This window comes from Yarrowia lipolytica, chromosome 1D (genome assembly GCF_001761485.1).
Source record: "Yarrowia lipolytica chromosome 1D, complete sequence".
Lineage (NCBI taxonomy): Eukaryota > Fungi > Ascomycota > Dipodascomycetes > Dipodascales > Yarrowia > Yarrowia lipolytica.
The window spans coordinates 299,553-318,879 of NC_090773.1; the positions used below are offsets into that span (position 1 = coordinate 299,553).

General features: G+C 47.2%; 5 protein-coding genes across 5 annotated transcripts, besides 1 other annotated feature; 3 read left to right on the plus strand and 2 right to left on the minus strand.

Annotated features, from left to right (window-relative positions):
* Nucleotides 1-3,569: 3,569 nt before the first annotated feature.
* On the minus strand, nt 3,570-5,159 carry YALI1_D03047g (uncharacterized protein; the record flags this gene model as incomplete). Its single annotated transcript, XM_502328.3, has 1 exon — nt 3,570-5,159. One exon carries the CDS (start codon nt 5,157-5,159, stop codon nt 3,570-3,572), a length of 1,590 nt encoding a protein of 529 aa, XP_502328.1.
* A 1,481-nt stretch (nt 5,160-6,640) lies between these two features.
* Nucleotides 6,641-7,378, plus strand: YALI1_D03061g (uncharacterized protein; the record flags this gene model as incomplete). The annotated part of the gene is made up of 1 exon (XM_502329.3): nt 6,641-7,378. The coding sequence occupies one exon, from the start codon at nt 6,641-6,643 to the stop codon at nt 7,376-7,378; it is 738 nt and encodes a 245-aa protein (XP_502329.1).
* A 774-nt stretch (nt 7,379-8,152) lies between these two features.
* Nucleotides 8,153-8,425: a sequence feature (Compare to YALI0D02541t, LTRyl1; YALI1_D03077t).
* A 1,131-nt stretch (nt 8,426-9,556) lies between these two features.
* Nucleotides 9,557-11,118, plus strand: YALI1_D03091g (uncharacterized protein; the record flags this gene model as incomplete). Its single annotated transcript, XM_502330.3, has 2 exons — nt 9,557-10,944; nt 10,992-11,118. The coding sequence occupies 2 exons, from the start codon at nt 9,557-9,559 to the stop codon at nt 11,116-11,118; spliced, it is 1,515 nt and encodes a 504-aa protein (XP_502330.3).
* A 2,425-nt stretch (nt 11,119-13,543) lies between these two features.
* YALI1_D03144g (uncharacterized protein) lies at nt 13,544-14,944 on the minus strand (the record flags this gene model as incomplete). Its single annotated transcript, XM_502331.3, has 1 exon — nt 13,544-14,944. The coding sequence occupies one exon, from the start codon at nt 14,942-14,944 to the stop codon at nt 13,544-13,546; it is 1,401 nt and encodes a 466-aa protein (XP_502331.3).
* Nucleotides 14,945-17,214: 2,270 nt separating this feature from the next.
* Nucleotides 17,215-19,230, plus strand: YALI1_D03167g (uncharacterized protein; the record flags this gene model as incomplete). The annotated part of the gene is made up of 1 exon (XM_502332.3): nt 17,215-19,230. One exon carries the CDS (start codon nt 17,215-17,217, stop codon nt 19,228-19,230), a length of 2,016 nt encoding a protein of 671 aa, XP_502332.3.
* Between the last annotated feature and the right edge of the window lie 97 nt (nt 19,231-19,327).

Genomic DNA, 19,327 nt, shown 5'->3' on the forward strand with positions numbered 1-19,327 from the left:
ACGAACAAACGAAGAAAGAAAAATGAAAATGAAAAAAGAAAAAAGAAGAAAGAGAAAAGAAGAAAGGAAAAAAAGAAAGAAAAAAAAAGAAAAAGAAACAAGAGGAAAATTAATATCCGACACAATACGTGAGTACTAACTACAGTACATGCACATTTGGGTGGGCTCCAAACTCACTGAATTGGAGGTCGATGGAGGTCAATGGAGGTTGACGGAGGTCAATGAAGGTCAATGAAGGTCAATGAAGGTCAATGAAGGTCAATGCTCAATACCTGGATCTGCCCCAGGACTCGTCCACGCGCAATCGTGCATTAGCGTGGAATTAGCGTGGAATTATTGTAGCTCGAATTAACGTAGCTCGAATTAACGTAGCTCGAATTAACGTTGCTCGAATTAACTCCCTTGGAACCTCTAGAGTCTGTTCCTAGGCTACAAGTGCACTTGTAGGAGGCACGGTTACCTCCAAATAAATACAATCAAAATGAACCGCGTGTACAAATACGAGTACAAAAATCGAACTACAAGTGCTGTAATCTTACGTACCATATCGCCTTTCCTCTAAATTCATTTGATTGAAAGCAACTCACCTCACTTACCATACGCCAAGATGGATATGTTTAAAAAAAAGTTGGAGTTGGAGGGGTCCATACATGCGGGAAAAATACTCACCCAAAAGACGCCCACAGCCGCGAAAAGCCGCTTAATAAAGACCTTTCAACTGCGATAAGATGCAGAGCCCCTCAACGAGACGCAGAGCCCCCCACCAAGCCGCTCTGGACAGATTATGATCAAATCCCGCCCGACAGATATACCGCCCTGCTTCCTCTAAACTAAGGTTCACGGGTCGGATGTTGCCGAACCCAGTAGCAGAAAACCGTTTCTGTGCATCGTAAGCGAGCAGCGGTATGTGTAGCGACGGGCGGTGTGTGGGTGTGAGCTGGCCAGGTTGCGGGTGCGGGTTCACTGGGTCTTCTTCATGCTCTGATTTGCCCGAATGTGTGTATGTTTCGGTCTGCCGCGTCTGTTCTTGCTGTTGCTATTTTCAGTAACAATCTCAAATCAGGCTTGTAGTGTACAGTACCAGAGTTGATTCTGGCGCCGATCGGCAAGCAACAGCTTCTGGAATGAGCTGCGCGGAGTCTTGAGGGTAAGGGAAGATTAACGGACTGTATGGACATGTGTATAATTGAGGACGAGTACTGTACAACACGAGCGCTGTTAATACCAAGACCAAGATACTACTGAAATGAGAGACCCTACTAATATCAAGACAGCGGCTTGTTGCACGACAAAGCAGAAAAATCTTGGCTCGCCAGGCCATCCAACCTACAAGTAGGATACATGGATGTAACATACTTGCCTTGTTCTCCGCGGGCTTTGAGTCTCACTTGGTGCTGCACTGAAGATCTTCGGAGAAGGCTTACCGACAAATTTGGCCGGCACTCAAAATGACGAATAATGAACACATGGAGAAGCGGAAAGTCGGAATCAATATAAAAAAGCTGGAAGATTCGAATGGTACCTCATGACACCTACTTACTACACCTCTATACCTCCAACATGGCTCCATCCAAACTCCTACCGTCTCTCCAACTCAGTTGCAGACATGCTTAAATCGAACTGAAAATTCCAAGGTGGAGACCAAGGTTAGATAAAGATGAAATGAAGAGACAAGTAGTTGCCGACTGGCTTTTGGTCCTTGTCAGCAAGGAACAGAGTTGGAGCATCATGGGCTGGATAATGGTTTGGGTGGTGGTTTGGAGGGGGAGGTGGGGCCACTTTTGCTGAAACCGCCGCTCTCTAAGAGTTGAAGCAATACTGGGGGCCGATCGAGGATCGCTATGATTACGTGATAGTGAAATACCCCCTTGAAGGTGGTTCTTATGGATGAGATTAGTTCAGAATGCGCGCATTGGCAAATGTCTGTCTCTTGGTTAACATCGTCTGCCTCGCGGTGGACTCATACCATACATGCACCAAGCATCAAATATGTTGGAATTATGATTCCGAGAGGGGAACAGAACCATGACTCAATTGGTCAAGATGAAGCGAAAAGTCAAGCGAAGTGATTATGGCTTTTTTTTCGATTACGTGGCGGTTGTGCAAGTTCTGGGACTACATGATCAATAGCAGAGCTGTACTGTATGTGCTGTACGTAGCGTCCTCTATTGTGCGACTCTGAAGGGCCTAAAACCGGGTCAAATCAACACAAAAACAAAAACAATGGATTCATCCATGCCAGGAGAATCGAACGGTCAAGTTTGTTCGTCGATTAATCCACTCAAAGAGACATTCTAGGTAGACCCTTGGTACTTGTAGTAACCTCGGCTCAATCTAACTCTCAATTCAAACCGAGCCTTGTTTTGAGGAGATGTAGTTGCGCCAGTACTAGTAGAGATTGAGATAGTTTCGTTGAATATCGAGGCGGTATGTGTAAGACGAAATAATTCTTGTCTTGATGCCTTTCCGGTACAATAATGGTCTATCTATTCTACAAACCGATTGAATGATTCCGCTCTGAACGACTCCGCTCATCCGAATGAATCCGCTCTTCTGAACTCATCGGTTTATAAGAGAAAGGCTTTTCGCATTGAATACTGCAATTTTCTTCGTCATTGAACCTCCAAGGTCAGAGAGAGCTGAGAGCACCGCGAGCTGAGCGCTTTCCTGATACGTTTCCCGAGATATTAAGTCTACAAGACTGAACAACTTCAGAAATTTTCTGTAGCGTCACCAAGCCAGCATGGTGGTCACTTTTTAAAAGTAATCATCGTCGACTGTACAGTACATACAAGTAGAGGTACAGTACAGTACGTGTAAAGTGCAGTTAATGGTATGTACGGGGTCAAGAGACCCTTCATGGAGACGCTACCAAAGCTATGCTCTCTTGAGTTGGTGGTTGCATCATAGTATGTACAGTAGCCAAGCTGAGATGTGCATGCCGTAGAATCCATGACGCTTACAGAAAAAGAAAAAACAGCTGCAATCGTCCAACCTTTCATCACATCCATCACTGTCCCCGTCCACAGCATGATATCTCTTGAGTCTACTCGCACCTGTTCTGCAATCTCAGTTCAGTGGTGATCAATAGCTCCACGGTTCTCCCGTGACCTCAACATCTTTACAGACCTCAGCAATAACACATGCTGTTCTATTGTTTGTTCTCACAGCCACTGGGACTCCATATCCACCACTTGGTCATTGCTTGGAATGTTGTGCATTCAACTGAGTGTAGAACAGACGGTTTACACAGACACAAGAACACATTGCGCGTCCCGTTCACCTGCTACACAAATCTCTCTCAGTCTAGTAAAATCAGTTTCTATAGTAGCCATGTGCGCTCGACTTCTTTTCGAATTGCGCAGGCCGTTTTATGTCTATATTCTCAAAGCAAACAAGCCACTCCTGTAGACACCTACTCCTTCTGAAGCGCGTCGTCGTCATGGAGTGGTCGCCTCGTCAATGTGCTCCGCACTCTGCAAACACTCGATGCCAGCATTTCTTGACACCTTCAACAGATACCTGTTCCAATCGTGCTTAGCATTAAGCAACCCATTCAAGCTGCTCGGTTACTTCATAAACTGCTTGTACACCACATTGTCTGTCTCCTCCACAAAGGGGTACTTGAGCTTCTCAAGAAACTCCTTGAGCGCCTCATTGTCGCTTTCCGGCACGTCCAAGGCTGTCAGAATCTTTCCAATATCACTGCCGTTGTTTCTGTAGTGGAACAGGGTGATATTCCACTTTGTCTGGACACCTCCGAGGAAGTTTTTGAGCGCGTTGGGTCGTTCAGGGAACTCGAACCGGAACAGTCTCTCATTAGGCACGTCTGGCTGGCCTCCCACGAGATATCTAGCGTGGGTCTTTGCCAGTTCGTTGTCTGAAACGTCGACTCCGCTCATACCGGCAGCTTGCAGCTTTTCCAGCACGTCTGCAATTTCCTCTTGTCGGTTTTTGACTGAAAAAGACACAAAAATGTTAGCGTCTTCGTTCTCAGCAGTGGACTTCTTTCTGTAGGAGAACTCGGTGACAGCTCTGGGGAGAATGATCTCGTGCAGCTTTTCAAACGCTCCGGGAATATCGGGGATGGTGACGACCATGAAGACTTCGGTTCCTTCTCCAAGCATAGCTCGTTCGGCCACGAATCGAAGCCGGTCAAAGTTCATGTTGGCTCCAGAGAGAATTGACAGATACTCGTCGGTTTCTGAGATGGCAACGTTAGTGGGGATACCATTGGCCTTTGCGGAATCGGACTCAGGTGACCACCAAATGGCCGAGGGGTCGGAGCAGTACTTCTTGAGACCAGCCACCGACAGAGCACCAGCAGGCTCCACCACCGATCTAGTGGCCTCAAATACATCTTTGATAGCGGCGCAGATCTCGTCCGTGTTCACAAGCACAACTCCATCAACGTACTTGCGACAGAGTCGGAAAGTCTCCTCGCCACACAGCTTGACAGCAGCTCCATCGGCAAACAGACCGACTTCAGGCAGAGTCACCCGTTCGCCCTTGATGAGACTCTGTTTCAGAGCACATGCATCATAGGTCTCCACGGCAATGATTTTGACATCGGGCTGGATCCGCTTGATGTAAGCGCCTACTCCGGCAATCAGACCGCCGCCTCCAACACAGATAAACACGGCCTTCAGGTTGTCCGACGCCTGACGAAGAATCTCCATACCAATAGTTCCCTGGCCTGCAATCACGTGGGGGTGATCAAAGGGAGGGATATCTGTGAGTCCATATTTCTCACACAGCTGCTTGCAGTGGGCCTTGGCCGAATCAAAATCGTCTCCGTGCAAAACCACCTTGCCACCTAGTCTAGAAACATTACTGTGCTTGATGGAAGGAGTGGCCAACGGCATGACAATAGTCGCTGGAATGTTGAGATAGTTGGCTGAAAAGGCGACTCCTTGGGCATGGTTACCGGCGCTACACGCAATCACTCCCTTCCACTTTTCCTCGTCACTCAGCTGCGAAATCATGTTGTAGGCTCCTCGCAGCTTGAACGAGAAAACCGGCTGAAGATCTTCCCGCTTGAGCAGCACTTTGCAGCCCAGCTTCTCGCTCAGACCATGAGCAGATGTCACAGGTGTTTCCTTGCACACGTCGTAGACGCGGCTCTTCAAGATGAGCTTCAGATAGTCGGGTTCGGACATGTTTTGGTGAGATGAAAAAGTTGGCTCGCGATCTGAAATTTGGAAATTCAAATTCCGATATCGGCAGGGTTAGGGTTTATAGAGGAGAGGGGTATGGACTAGTGAAATATATGGGTGTGTTTAGGAGCAGGGTGGGAGTAATACCCTATAGTCCGATTCACGTTATCGTTACTCTTGCCGATTCTATGTTCTCTTGTTTTGTGTGACTAATTTTTGACGTGTGGAATATGAGCCATTATGCATAAATCCAGATAACGGTGATCGGGGATATTTGAGATGAGACAAAGTAGAGGAAGAAAGGATGATATTGAGATTCTGAAAAGTGCATCTTGTTCAGAATGCCCCTGAGATTGGATTTATGTCTTTAGATCCCAATATTGGGTTATATATCACTTTCTGGACCGACCCCGCTAATGCGGACAGTAACCTGGGGTAACATTGCAGTTGGGACTTGAGAAAATATAAAAAAAAGGAAAGAGGGAAAAAGTGGGTAAAAGTGGGAAAAGAGAGAAAAAGAGGGAAAAAGTCGGAAAAAGTCGGAAAAAGAGGGGAAAATGAAAAAGTTGATAAAAAATACTGAAAAAACTATCAATCCATTATTTCTTCAAAAAATGGAATGCACTGGGTCTCTCCAGCTCAGCCAGTAGAGGCTACTTGTAGGTTCTGCTATAATGTTGGAGGAGTCATCTTTTGTTTGATGAAAAATAAGTATATATTTAAACAAGAAAAGGACTTGGAACAGGACATTGGAAGATCCGGTATAGCAGTGGAATTTGTGGTCATATTAATATCACTGACAAAACTGGAGGCGCTAAGGACGCCAAAAACAACTGTCACGTGACTCTTGTAACTCCTGGCGTACCTTCAGACAGTTCTTATGCTTATTCCATATCCATTGCACTGTACATACGGAATCATTGTACTGTAGGTGTAATGACAATGGGTAGAACGCCGAAAAGTGGCAGGGTGTGACGAAAGATTCGGATATCGTGGATCCATCAAATTTCTCCAAATTCCTCCTCAAAAAACCCATTACATAACGACCTACAAGTATGTACAGTACACATTATATTATACAATACTGTAGAGAACAACTCGGTGGACCAGAACCCACCATGTTACAGCTAGGAGATATACACACCGTATCAGGCAACCAATAAGTCAGAATGGTCACTATCATCTAGAATACCAGGCAAAGATCTATTCTCAACAATTTGTCATACAAAACCCTTCCATCATTACTTAACACATCCTAACTATACCTAAAGGCCTAATTGACATAATCCTAGTAAACTAGAGAGACACAACCTCGTCAATACTGCCCATAAACTCGGTTTTAAACCCGGAAAAGTCATCAAAAGCCCATATTTGACCAGATTAAACAGCACCACTTTAGCACCTACGTAAAATCCCACCAACCCTAACCTACGAATGACTCTTTTGAGTCATCCACCTGCACACTCTCTCGTACTGTTCTCACTATGAAACTCCTCACAATTGACGCCTTCGGTACATTGTTCGTTCCACGACCTTCGGTGGCTGCCCAGTACCTCCGAATCGTGCAACAGTGCGAGCCGTACTCGGGTCACGTGACACAGGTCCAGCGCAACTTCCACGGCGCCTTCAAGCAGTACTACCAGCAATATCCGTGCTACGGAAAGGGGAAGATTGGCTACGAGTCTTGGTGGTGTCACGTGATCCAACAAACGTTTGACAACAGGATTTCTCTTGCGACTGCTCATAAGGTGTATGAGCATTTTGGCACCAGTCAAGCCTATCATCTCTATTCCGATGTCATTCCACTGTTGACTCAGGTTAGGAGTATGGGATTCAAGACTGCTGTTCTGAGTAACATGGATCCCAAGGCGCACGATATTCTGCGTGATTTTGGTCTTGACAAGTACCTGGACAAAGTTTTCATCTCCTATGACACTGAAGTCGACAAGCCAGATGAAAACGCATGGAAAAACGTCGAAAAGGAATTCGGGGTGTCCCAGAGATGTTACAATTCGTTGTATCACGTGGGAGATGAGCCTGGGAAAGATTTGGTTTCCATTCCAGGCTGGGTTTCTGTTCTTATTGACAGATCTGAAGGGTATACCGAGTATGATGGGTTTGCGAAGAACAGAGCGGTGAAGATGAGACAGGGGGTTCTGAGGGTAGCGGAGGATCAATATGTGGTAAAGGATTTGGGCGATGTGGTGGATTTGTTGGTGTGAGTGAACAATAGCGCAGCTATTGTGAAGTCTGCCAAGGAAACAGTGGATGAACTAGAATACTTCAGATCAAGTTCTCCAATAAAAGTATAGACTGGAATGACTAATTACTGACCCTCAACTATTGCGGAATAAAAATCACGTGATTCGGACATGTCGCTATTGGAAAACTCCCCCCAATAAAATAAAGACTCAATGAGACCCCAAAAACCTGGCACAATCAGAGTAGAAGAAGTTGATTAGTAAGAAAGATAAGTCTCCAAGCACAGTAGAGTATTTAGATGTAGTCAATTCAAGAGTAGAGCCTTGGAGATGCGACCTTTTAGTGGGTGGTCACGTGACTAGATGTCACAGCGGTTGATTGTTGAAAATGTTTTGGTCGGTTGTTTACTAAGAATAGTCGGAATTCAGTACAAGTATTTGGTACAGCTCGGGGATCTCCGTTGCTGTCGATTGCTCTAGCTAGAGCCAAGAGAAGAGTCACTTGATCGTTTCTTGGAAGGAATGAGTTGAAATTGTCATGTGTACAGGAGATATACTGTCAATGGTATCGTGGAATTGACTCCTGTGACCTTTTTATGGGAGACTGGAGTTCCTACTGTAGTATTGTATAGTAGTCGGAGTTGAGTGTCAGTTGTGTCCTTTGAGTCTTAACTAAAAGACGTCAGAAATGGTTCAAAACGGGGTTGGTAGGTACTCAAGTTATGAATACTAGATTCATCAACTCATAATTGTAATATGACATGATCTAAACCGATTTTTCAACATCGTCCTTTCTGTTGAAGGTAATACCCGGTGGGGTAATACCTGGCTAATTCCTCACATAATGATGAGATGTCACCACATAGTAATGAGAGGAATCAGCTGGGTCGTAGACGAGATGTCCATCCTGTAGATAGTTTTATCCACTGATCTAGAATCTCTTTTCTGGTGAATGAGCAAGCACACACCAGAAGGGTGTGTGCTACTATCGGAACGCCGTGTCCCTAGAAGTGGGTTGTAAGTTGTTAATTAACTATATCACATCAATAATACTTATGATCTTCAATACTTTCAACCCTGTCATAACTTGCTTGATAGCGAATTTCCAAGGGCGAATGAGATATCTTGACAAGAGTGCCAGGAGCTGGTATTTTGTCGACAGAACCAGGAGGTGATAATAGAACGAAGATCGAGTTCAGCGATGTCAAAATAGTAGTTATTTTATGAAAAATAGATTATATTCTGATTTTAAATTTTATAGAGTTATGTTATATTTTGAATTGAGAAATATTTAAAATATGATATATTGTGTGTTGCAGATTTATTCGTAGGTACTTACAGCCACGAATCCACACATTGAAGGACACGATTAGTTCCACAGTGAATTTTGATCTTTTCGGAATTACAGACAATTTTCCAGTATGAATTTCCAGTTGGTAACCCAGCAACTTGCTCAAACTCCTTCCCGCTCCTCAATCTATTCTCAGCAGCCGTTGTAAGGCTGTACCTATTCATAGAGAGAAGCTTCGGCGATGCAGGTTGTCGGCGGTTAGAGCACGGTTCTCTCTAGAAGACGCCCTGGAGTTCATACGTCTTTATAGGGCAGAAAATAGCACATCGAGCCCATCTTCAAATTGTGTCGAAAAATCAACCCGTTTGGAGATTGTTTACGCCATTGTTTGAACGTGTTGAAATCGTCAAACCATGTACAATATATAAGGTGAACACGAGCACTGGTGACGGAGCTCTCAAGGCAAGGCCTCCCAGAGGCACCAAATCATATGACCCCTTCTCGACCATCACGTGACCAAATCCTTTGTCTACTTGTTGCTCTCCAAAAGGGTCCCCTCATTGTCTCCACAGAACACGTCCTCCTTAATTAACTTCGTTGGGAGACGCGAAGGGGGAACTAGAAAACCAAGGGGTGATGCTTACAGTAGCAGCAGAACAGCATCGTAGATCGCGATAGGTCACGTGAGCAGCCGGAGAAAAAGGACAGCGAAAAAATATATACCAGCGTCTGAGATCACGGGAGATCACGTGAGCTCGCCTGCTCTCTCTCCTTCATGTCTCCACGTGCTATAAATAACTGCTGCGCCGACCAAACCCAATCTCAGATGGACATGATGCAGCTGCACTACACCGCCGGTTGTCAACATCTCCTGTGTCATTTGAAGCAGTTGAACCATCAACCATACGATGAAACTGACTAGACTGATATCGCGACTTTTATTCGCCACAACCGCGTCTGCGCTCACGGTGGATCTGGACGACCCCGAGTCCATCTCTGCCAACGCGGCGCTGATCGCCCAGGGACTCATGAACTACTACGATGGGCACCGATACGGCGGAGTGGTGGGCATGTTTGTGTTTCCTTATTATTGGTGGGAGGCTGGTGCGGCGTGGAACTCGATGCTCGACTTTTGGTACTACACAGGCAACGACACGTACAACGATGTGGTCAAGGAGGCGCTGTTGTACCAGGTGGGCAAGAACAACGACTATCTGCCCGTGAACCAGAGCACGACTGAAGGAAACGATGACCAGGGTTTCTGGGGTATTACCGCGATGGCTGCGGCCGAAAAGAACTTTTCAAACCCTGGCAAGGACGAGCCCCAATGGTTGTATCTTGCCCAGGCGGTTTTCAACACCATGAGTGCACGATGGGACACAGATAACTGCGGAGGCGGGCTGCGGTGGCAGATTTACACATGGAACAACGGCTACGACTACAAGAACACAGTTTCAAACGGCTGTCTCTTCAACCTGGCGGCTCGGCTCTACAGATACACTGGAAACGACACCTATCTTCACTGGGCCGAGAAGGCCTGGGATTGGTGTGAGAAATCCGGTTTGTTGAACAAGGAGGATCACTACCACATTCGTGATGGCGTGGACGTCAACAACTGCACCAACATCACGCCCTATGTCTGGACATACAATGCTGGTCTGTTTATTGGTGGGTCGGCTTTCTTGTACAATGCCACGTCAGATGAGCAATGGGCAACTCGGGCAAAGAACATTTGGACTGGCTGTGAGGATCTCTTCTTCCAGGATGACAAGATGGTCGAGATTTCGTGCCAGCAGACGCGGATCACGTGCAACAACGACCAGCGATGCTTTAAGGCCATTTTCAGCCGGTTTATCGGCTATGCTGCACTCTTTCTGCCCGATATCAGAGATGATATTATGAAGAAGCTGCGTGCGAGTGCCACGGCCGCTCTAGCAACCTGCTCGGGTGGTTCGGATGGCCACACCTGTTCCATTGACTGGCTGACAGGCTCTTACTCGAACGACTGGATTGGCCTTGGAGAGCAGATGAGTGCGTTGGAGGTGCTTCAAAACAATCTCATTTTCAACCCGAAAATGGCCCCGAAGCCTACAACAAACGAAAATGGCACTACTTCTGGAGGAGTCGGTCCTCTGACCCATGACACAGGAGGAACCTCTGAGGGAAGCCCTGACGCCGGTTCCAGCAGTGCAAACCCGCTACTGATGAATCTGGACATCAAGGGCAGTGACAAGGCGGGCGCGGGAGTGATTACCGCCGTGCTATTGATTGGTGTCTTGGGTAGTGGATGGTGGATGTTGGCCTAGAGAGAGAGAGAGAGAACAATAGCGCCGCGGTTGATAGGCGCCGCGTTCGAAAGAGCGTTGTTAAAAAAACTCTCAGTCATTCACCGCAACTCATCCCCAATGTCTACTGTTTGCAGTACCGGAACTGTTACAAACAAAACCTTTTTATTGAAGAGATGAACTAACGTTTTGGATCCGTTAGAATATATAGGAAAATTGATTATGTATACTGTGACGGTCAAAATGTATCTACACTTTAGGTTAGGGGGTGAGTATCAGAGTGCAGTTGTACATACAGTATCCTGGTGAGCTGTGATAGCGACTGTTGGAGATGTTCTATAGAGAAGGTCATATGAGACGAAAGGTTCAGTACAGCCCAATTGGTACATTTCCCCTCAAAAAATGCTCATGGGATTAATATTTGCTGCGCTATAACGAATCAACAGTCATAGTGCCGATTCATAGGCGTGATCTGAGAAGGTGTCGTCCAAACTCGTCCTGTGTGGTGGTCGTGTGACCTAAATTTGTAATAATAATACATGTACACAATCAAAAGTCATTATATTCTCATTTCGGAGCATATTGGTGAAGAATGGGGGATTCTAGATATCCACCAAAAGTGCACCTCCAGCCGTGCGGCTAGGAAATTCGTGTGGGGGTGCGTAGGCGTGCGTGGGGGTGCGTGTAGGGGTAGTTTGAAGTTGAGCCAGAAAGAGAAGTGTTCGTCTCAATACACGCTACTGTAGTACCACCGAAATACGACTACTATCAATCAACTCCCCTTGATCTCCTGAGTTCTGTAAACCAATATGTATGGGAATAAAGGGGTAGTATGTGCTGATCGCACACACACGGAACTGAAGTGAGTATCAACGTGCTCATTAGGTAGCTTCACGAGTCTTGTCTATCTCGGCTGAACATGTTTCCGCTGGAGTTTCACTTACCCGATATTTCGAGCTGTCTTATGATAGATATACTGCCACGGCTTTTCAAGTTATGACCCAGCTAGTACAACTGTTCCAGACAACGTCGTTGGATATCATCTTTTAATAGCAAACATGTCTTTGATATCTCTGGTGGAAGGTCGATAGGCTCAGAGTGAGAGTCCTCTGTCATCTGTCATCTGTCAAGGGTCCATTCTAGTCTACCAGCCAGAATGCTCTAATCGGTGCAAACGACAGGGTAGAACGACCTACGCGGGTTCTGGAACTGGTCTTAGCGGTACAAATACAGAGCTGTCATTGGATATTCGCTACTTTGTTCCATTCACCCACGGAAAGCGTCCAGATAATGTCCAAGAATCCCATCCCAGACAAACAAGTCCGTCTTGACCCCGCGTGTCGCAAGTGAGCCAAGGCTGGTAGCCCGAACTGAAACTGGTTGCTAAGTAAGAAGACTCTTCTTATGTAGAAGTGTTCTCGTCAAGCCAGTCGTCGTCTGAGCGAAAGTTGGATGGGATGGGATGCACTTTAAGCCCAATAGTGAGTGCTCATTCCCAGAAGTCCTGATTGTTTCTCTCAGTGAGTCGCCGTCAGATTTAGGACTCGCTACGGAGGGGGTGCAATCGCCAAAGCTGATACTTGGGCCTCATTGTACCTAGCTTTGGAGAATCCTCCTCATCCAACATCTAACCGAGCCCACGAAAGGTCTCTCAGTCCCGTGTGCCATATCGATGGTGTCGTTGACTAATCTGCTGATTCCCACCCCAGGATGCACAGGAGGGGTCCTGTATCATTTCCGCGGGTTCTAGACCATTTCCGCGGGCTCTGGACCATTTCCGCGGGTTCTGGATCATTTTCACGGGTCATGCGTTCCTTTTTCGAAGAGTATGACTAAGCCGCAATGATGTCCATCAAAACAGTGGCACTCCCGATTGACACGGTATGCACATGTGTTGACCCAGTGGAGTAGGCGGGTGTGTTGATTGGATCTTCCTCTTCAACGGAACACCAATGCCATGGAGTCCACATGTTCAAGGAGCTGACTTGGTATATGGAGTCCCGTGGATCACCAAAGTAGATGGACTTTGAAGAAACACCAACTAAAGGAAGCCATAACATAGCGCAAGAACGAAGTCTTTCTCCACTTGCCATTAATCCACTCTCGTAAACTGGTCTAGTACACTCGGAAGCTGATATCTTTGTCGGAGCAGCACCATTGAATTCGTCAGATCTCAACGTGAGTATTCAGCTGAGCTTTCACATCTTCCGAAACACTCTATCATAGACTCAGATACCGCATCGTCCCTACAATCACAACACCTCAAGCTGGCCACCACAAGAAAGTGCTCGCGTTGAGAGATGAACATCCGCCTAGCTGCACTTGCGCTCCTCGACTATAGTACGCATCTGGCTTGTCAGACTGAATAAATAAATTAATGCTATATACGACGAGGCCGTCTTTCTGTACATTCTCGTACTTTTATGCTGTTGTAATGTGTCTGGAATCTGAGTCGACTGTGGATTGTTATCATGTCATCAGAGAGAATTGGTATTGTCATCAGACCACATTTCACAATATCCTTGTATTTGTCGAATGGGTGCAGCACTCGATCTGCGTCCTGAAGCTGTTGGTCATTGGGGCAGGCACTCGTACTGCCTCCTCGCATGTCTATACATGTACAACATTCTTCAACGTGTACACCACCGCGATCGGCAAAGTCACCACCAAGGCCACATACTGACAAATGATATGGATGGACACCAAGTTGAGCTGGTGATGTGTACCCGTTTCCGGCATGAACATCTGTGTCAGATACACCTGCGTGGTGGCTGCGGGGGTGCAAGCCGTCATGACCATGGCAAATGACGCCATTTTATCATTCCTGTCGATCCACTCGATATTTTGCAATCGGGTGACCCAGGCGATGGCGATGATCGGTAGAACAATGAGTTTGAATACCACAATCAGCCCAATAGTCTTCCAGTAGCCTTTTGGCAAACTAGTGAGTCTCATTCGGGCTACTGTGGCACCCAGCATGGCCAGCCCTAGAGGCACCACTGCGTTACCCAAAAATGCGCAAATGTTCATGATAAAGTCCAGAGGCGGTAGTCCGTCTGGTGCATCTCGGATATGGGGTCCGTGGTAGTTGGGGTCCTTGTAAAAGAGTCTGTGGACCGGGGGGATGACACAAATGATGATAGCCAGAGCAGCAGCAAATGCTGTTGGTTTCAGAAAGTTGAGGAAAAACTGTTCCACAAACCCGAGATGAAGGGTGTCACGGATTTTCACATATTTGGCGACCCATGGTTCCGCTTTGACCTTGAAAGACTCGATTTTCGAAGTGGGCATCTTTTTGGGTATCGTGACATGACTTTCAATCTGGGTTAGAATGTTCAAATCGGCCTCTACGTGAGAATGGGGTCTGGAAATGACCCGGGAAGTTGTGTGGCTGAGGTCCGACTCGGATTCGCTCCGTACCAGCATTGCTGGGCTTTCTGACGACTCTTCGTTTTTCTCTTCGTAAGAATGATCGCTTTCTGGCTCCTCCTTGACATGCTTGAAATCCCGCTCAATCAGCCGGTATCCTCCACAGTTGAAGAGCGAGATCATTGTAGAAGTGCTGAAGATGATGGCGTAGGCCACTCCCTTGTCGCCGTCGGCCGCCGAGAAGGCTGTTCCTGCCGCTAGGGTCGTCACGTAGGCGATGGGCAAGTCTCCGTTATTGTTGAGGGCTGAGATCATGAGAATGCCGCCGAAAAAGTTTTGCGGGTTGGGCGTAATGTAGTGGGTGAGTGTGCCAAAGCCGATTCCGTACACCTGGAACATGAGCGACGTGAGAAAGATGATTCCTACGATTTTCATGTCGTCCGAGTCTATGGCCTGGATAATACGAGAAAACATCAGCGACGGCGCCAGGAAGTTGACAACCAGATATGAGATGTTTCGCGAGGTCTCCACGCTCATGATGTTCTTTTTGGCCAGGTAGAAGCCCATTGCGGAGTTGGCGAGGATTTTCACCAGCGGCTTCAGGGCGATGAAGATCGCGGCTCCGATGGATAGTGACGACATTTGGAGGGGCTGTAGCTGAGTCTGGCTGAGTCTGGCTGGGTCTGAGCTGAGTCCGAGCTGAGTCCGAGCTGAGCGTATGTAGCTGAGCGTCTGAGCTGAGCGTCTGAGCTGAGTCTTTAGTGTGGATCTGGAAACGTCGTACTTGTAGTCGTATAGTAGTCCGTATCGTAGTTGCAGTGAGTCACTTGGAAGTTCAGGTGTGGTTTTTATCGGTTGGCGGTAAGTTGAAAGCGTGTTAGGCTAGTCTCAGGGCCCCACGTGCTCTATTAGTAGGTTCGTCCTTGTTGTTTAGCGTCTGTCACAGAATCCTGGTGCTTTGGTGGTCGTTATCGGTCGCTGTCTGTCGCTGTCACCGCTGCTTCAAACCACCGTCCAATTTCGCTGCTCTTGCTTTCACTTAAACTTTCCAGTTGTAAACCCAAAATGCCCCCATAATTTAGACTCCGATTTAAACTCTGTGGGGGTCAAGAACCATGCAGATGCGCAACACGGCGCTAAAATGTGGGGTACGGCGGAGACCGTCTATCGACGCCAGTTGCCAAGGATTTTTTGTGTGACACAAAGACCCCATTGGGACAGAAACGGGCCTTCAAACAGAGTCGCCTCGCTTCGGCAACGTGGGGGTCACGACGTAATAATTCAAGGTTGGGTTGGGCGGAGAAAGGGAGGAGTTAGGAAGGAGGCGGGAGTGTCACATCGAGAAGGGCTACAGACGGTCTAGACGATCACTTTCGAAGGATTTAAAAGCCGCGATCAAAATTTGGAAACTCAAGAAGGTGATTTTCAAAATTTCAGCCCTCCAGCAGCTCTGTAATATTCATTTCCAACTGACATGTTCTGGCGCTATAACTGTAATAATAATTAATTTTATTTTTTATTGTAGTGAAAAATATGACCAGGGACATGGAACACCATGAAAGACACGACAAAGGGAGATGGAGGTGATAATAAACGGGTTCGACCTTTTCCACTGTATATTAAGGCGCATAGTGAAGAGTGTAGAAACGAAATGGAGCCCGTATTGCCATTCAAACACCACTGCCAACCGTACAATCACGGTGCAACGTCGCATTGCTAAATCGACATATGTCGCAATGCAAAATCGCCTTCGAACGTTAGATGCTGAATGCGGAAGCCCTGCGCGAGTCTGCAGCTACGCCGCATCAGCCGCTAAGCTTTGGCGAGCAGATCTGAAAGTTGGGGATGATCAGGGAGTGGATATTTTTCTCAGAACCTGGACCTTGGGATCAAGTTGCGGGCATTTCGAGTCTTAGTCCATGCGACGGTGAAATATCGTGTAGTTGCTATACTCAACTTCAAAGATTACTAGCAAGAGAATGATACAATGTAACAAAAACCCCAACATTAGTCTTCAACCTCTATGCTCGATGTTCAACAATGTTGGGCCATCGTCATTCTGTCTCTGACACTAGCTCCAAAACAGATGAGCCACTTTTGTGATTTTTTCGATTGAGGTCTTTCTCGAGCAACTCAGGAATATGACACATGATCGCGAGAAGGTGAAAGATGAAATTTCGCTAAACGGTTTGGAAAGACCATGCCTGTCCTGTTCTACTACATACTGTACCAACTAAGTACAAGTGAAGTACTGTACCTAGTTGGATTTTTACAGTTTCATTGTGTCTCCCCCTAACGGTCACCTGATACCAACTTCTCCCCCCAATAATTACAAATGCCCGACTTACTGTCAATCTCAAAGATTCCAACGTTACACTTGACCAACCTAACTACTATACTTGCAAATTACACGAGATACCGGCACAATAACAACTACAAAACAGGAGAACTTTCAACGACTAACCACCACGTCACGTGACCACTTTTATCCACCAACTCCATTTCTCCGCTATTCCAAGTCTCAGCTATCTACCCCATCCGTCAGCTAGTCACATGACCACGGCCTGTTCACGGTGGCAAACAATCCCATTGTCCCAAACCTTTTGCCTTCATTGGTCTGAAAAGTGTTCACAGCAGGACAATGTCGCTAACTAACGCTATAACACCAATTCAGACAGGATGGAAGTACACGTGAGCTCCGGTTACCTTAACAATCGCCCCTACACACCAACCTACCCCCCATATCTCCTCAAACCTCCACAAACGCGAAACTCATTTCCGTCACGACCTGACGTGCATCGTGTTTTTTAAAGTTTGTAAAATCACCCACCAAAACATAGTCTTCGCGATGCACTTGTCTACAAGCACGACGAAAACTTCTCTAGAACTGCCTCAGTTACTGATCCCTCGCCATGCGCAGATCAAATAACCAACCGTCAATCACGGCCCGCTTTGTCCGCCGAAAACCTGACAAGTTGGAGGGTGGCGAACGCCGTGCCCCTGTGCCATCCACATCGTCTCCAGGTGTGGCAGGTGGGCCAGGACTCACCCGCAAACGAGTCGTGGGCTCACCAGGGGTCTCGGGCGTGCCAGGAGGGTCCATTCAGCGCCGATCTGGTCGGGGTTCATTGCTCGAGAGCTCGGACATCAAGAAATCCGCGTACAAGGTCCAGAAGGACCGGAAAAGGGGCGAGAAGCCGAGTTTTACAAATGCCACAAACTGGCAGATGACCAAGGTTCCCGAGGTGACACCTGAAGTCCTGCCTACTCTGTCAGACGAACAGAAGCACGTTGTGGATCTCGTGTGCAAACAACGAGCAAATGTATTCTTCACCGGAGAAGCGGGAACGGGCAAATCGCTTATCATCAAGACCATTCTCAGGCGGTTCAAGAACAGCGGGATCTCGTGCCATGTGACTGCCCCAACAGGGCTCGCGGCCGTCAACATCGGGGGAGTTACTATCTACCGCTGGTCTGGTCTTGGACTTATGAACGGTACCTGCGATCAAATGGTCCAGAAGATCTCCAGGAGCCAGGACGCAAAAAATCGCTGGTTGAATACTAAGGTGCTCATCATCGATGAGGTCAGTATGTTTCCAGCAGACGCATTTGGTAAGCTGGATATAGTGGGAAGAAGGGTGCGGAATAAAGACCGTCCCTTTGGAGGTATCCAGTTGGTGTTGACTGGGGACTTCTTTCAGCTGCCTCCTGTTGGAATGAACGGAACGTGGCTGTTCTCGTCCGATTCCTTCAAAAAAGCTATCGCCCACAAAGTGCAGCTGAACAAGGTCTTCAGACAGCAGGGAGATACTGTTCTCACAGACATGCTTCGAAAATTGCGGTTCAGCAACCCAGAAGACCACGATGAACTAGACCGATTCTTCAGAAAACTCTCACGTGAACTGGACGACTCAGACGGCATTGTTCCCACCGTCTTAGAGCCCAGAAACGATGCTGTCAATGCCAAGAATCAAATGGAACTGGAAAAGCTACCAGGACCACTCTTCACCCTCAAGTCACATGACACAGCCGATGGTAACTCTTTGGAAGACATTGACCCCAATGGGCGCTTTCTGAAGAATCTGGATGACAACCTCCGAGTAGTGTCTGAACTCAAGCTCAAACTCGGCGCCCAAGTGATGGTCATGAAAAACATTTACAAAGATCATGTCGAGCTCGTTAATGGCAACATGGGCATAGTAAAGTGGCTCATGAGCGCCAGCAAGTACTTCACCATCGCACAGAGCAAACCGGTAAAGTCGCAAATGTTTGAGGCTATCGAATGGGTCGAAGGAATTGTAAAGAACGGAAAACCTCTAGGGTACTTCGTTCGATCCAAAGATATTAGGGCATTGAAAGAATGTCCCGATGTCGATTCTCCTCATGTCAAGGACTGGGAGACCGCCAAAAGATTTCTTTTAGAGATCTACGAGACCATGGAGGTCCAGTATCGATTCAGTCCAACCCCCAAGTTCGACTGCACGTCGACCGACGCCCTGCTGCCCGTGGTCAAGTTCGTGGACAACACATACGGCACTCGGTACGTGTATATGGCTCCTGAAACCTTCCAGGTACCTAACACCAACAGTAACGGGGACCACACTGGAGGCTGGGAGAGAAAACAGGTTCCGCTTATTCTCGCGTGGGCCATGTCGATCCACAAGTGCCAGGGCCAGACGCTCGGAAAGGTCAAAGTTGATCTCTCCAAGGCCTTCTGTATGGGCCAGGCGTACGTGGCTCTATCACGTGTGAGTTCCAAGGACAATCTACAGGTTGTGGGGTTTAATCCTCGAAGAGAGAAACCCAGCCAGCAGGTGATTGAGTTTTATCGACAGTTTTCCAGGCCGTTTGAGAGGGAGGAGCGACAGAATAAACTAGACAAGATGGTGGAGGAGTTGGATGATCCAGATCTGGATGATCTGTTCTAACTGAGCGTTAGCAAAGTTGAAACACTGAAGAGGACTGTGAGTGAAGCACGCACAAATCCAAACAGGAGCAGTGAGGATTGGTGTCGGCGAAAGTGAA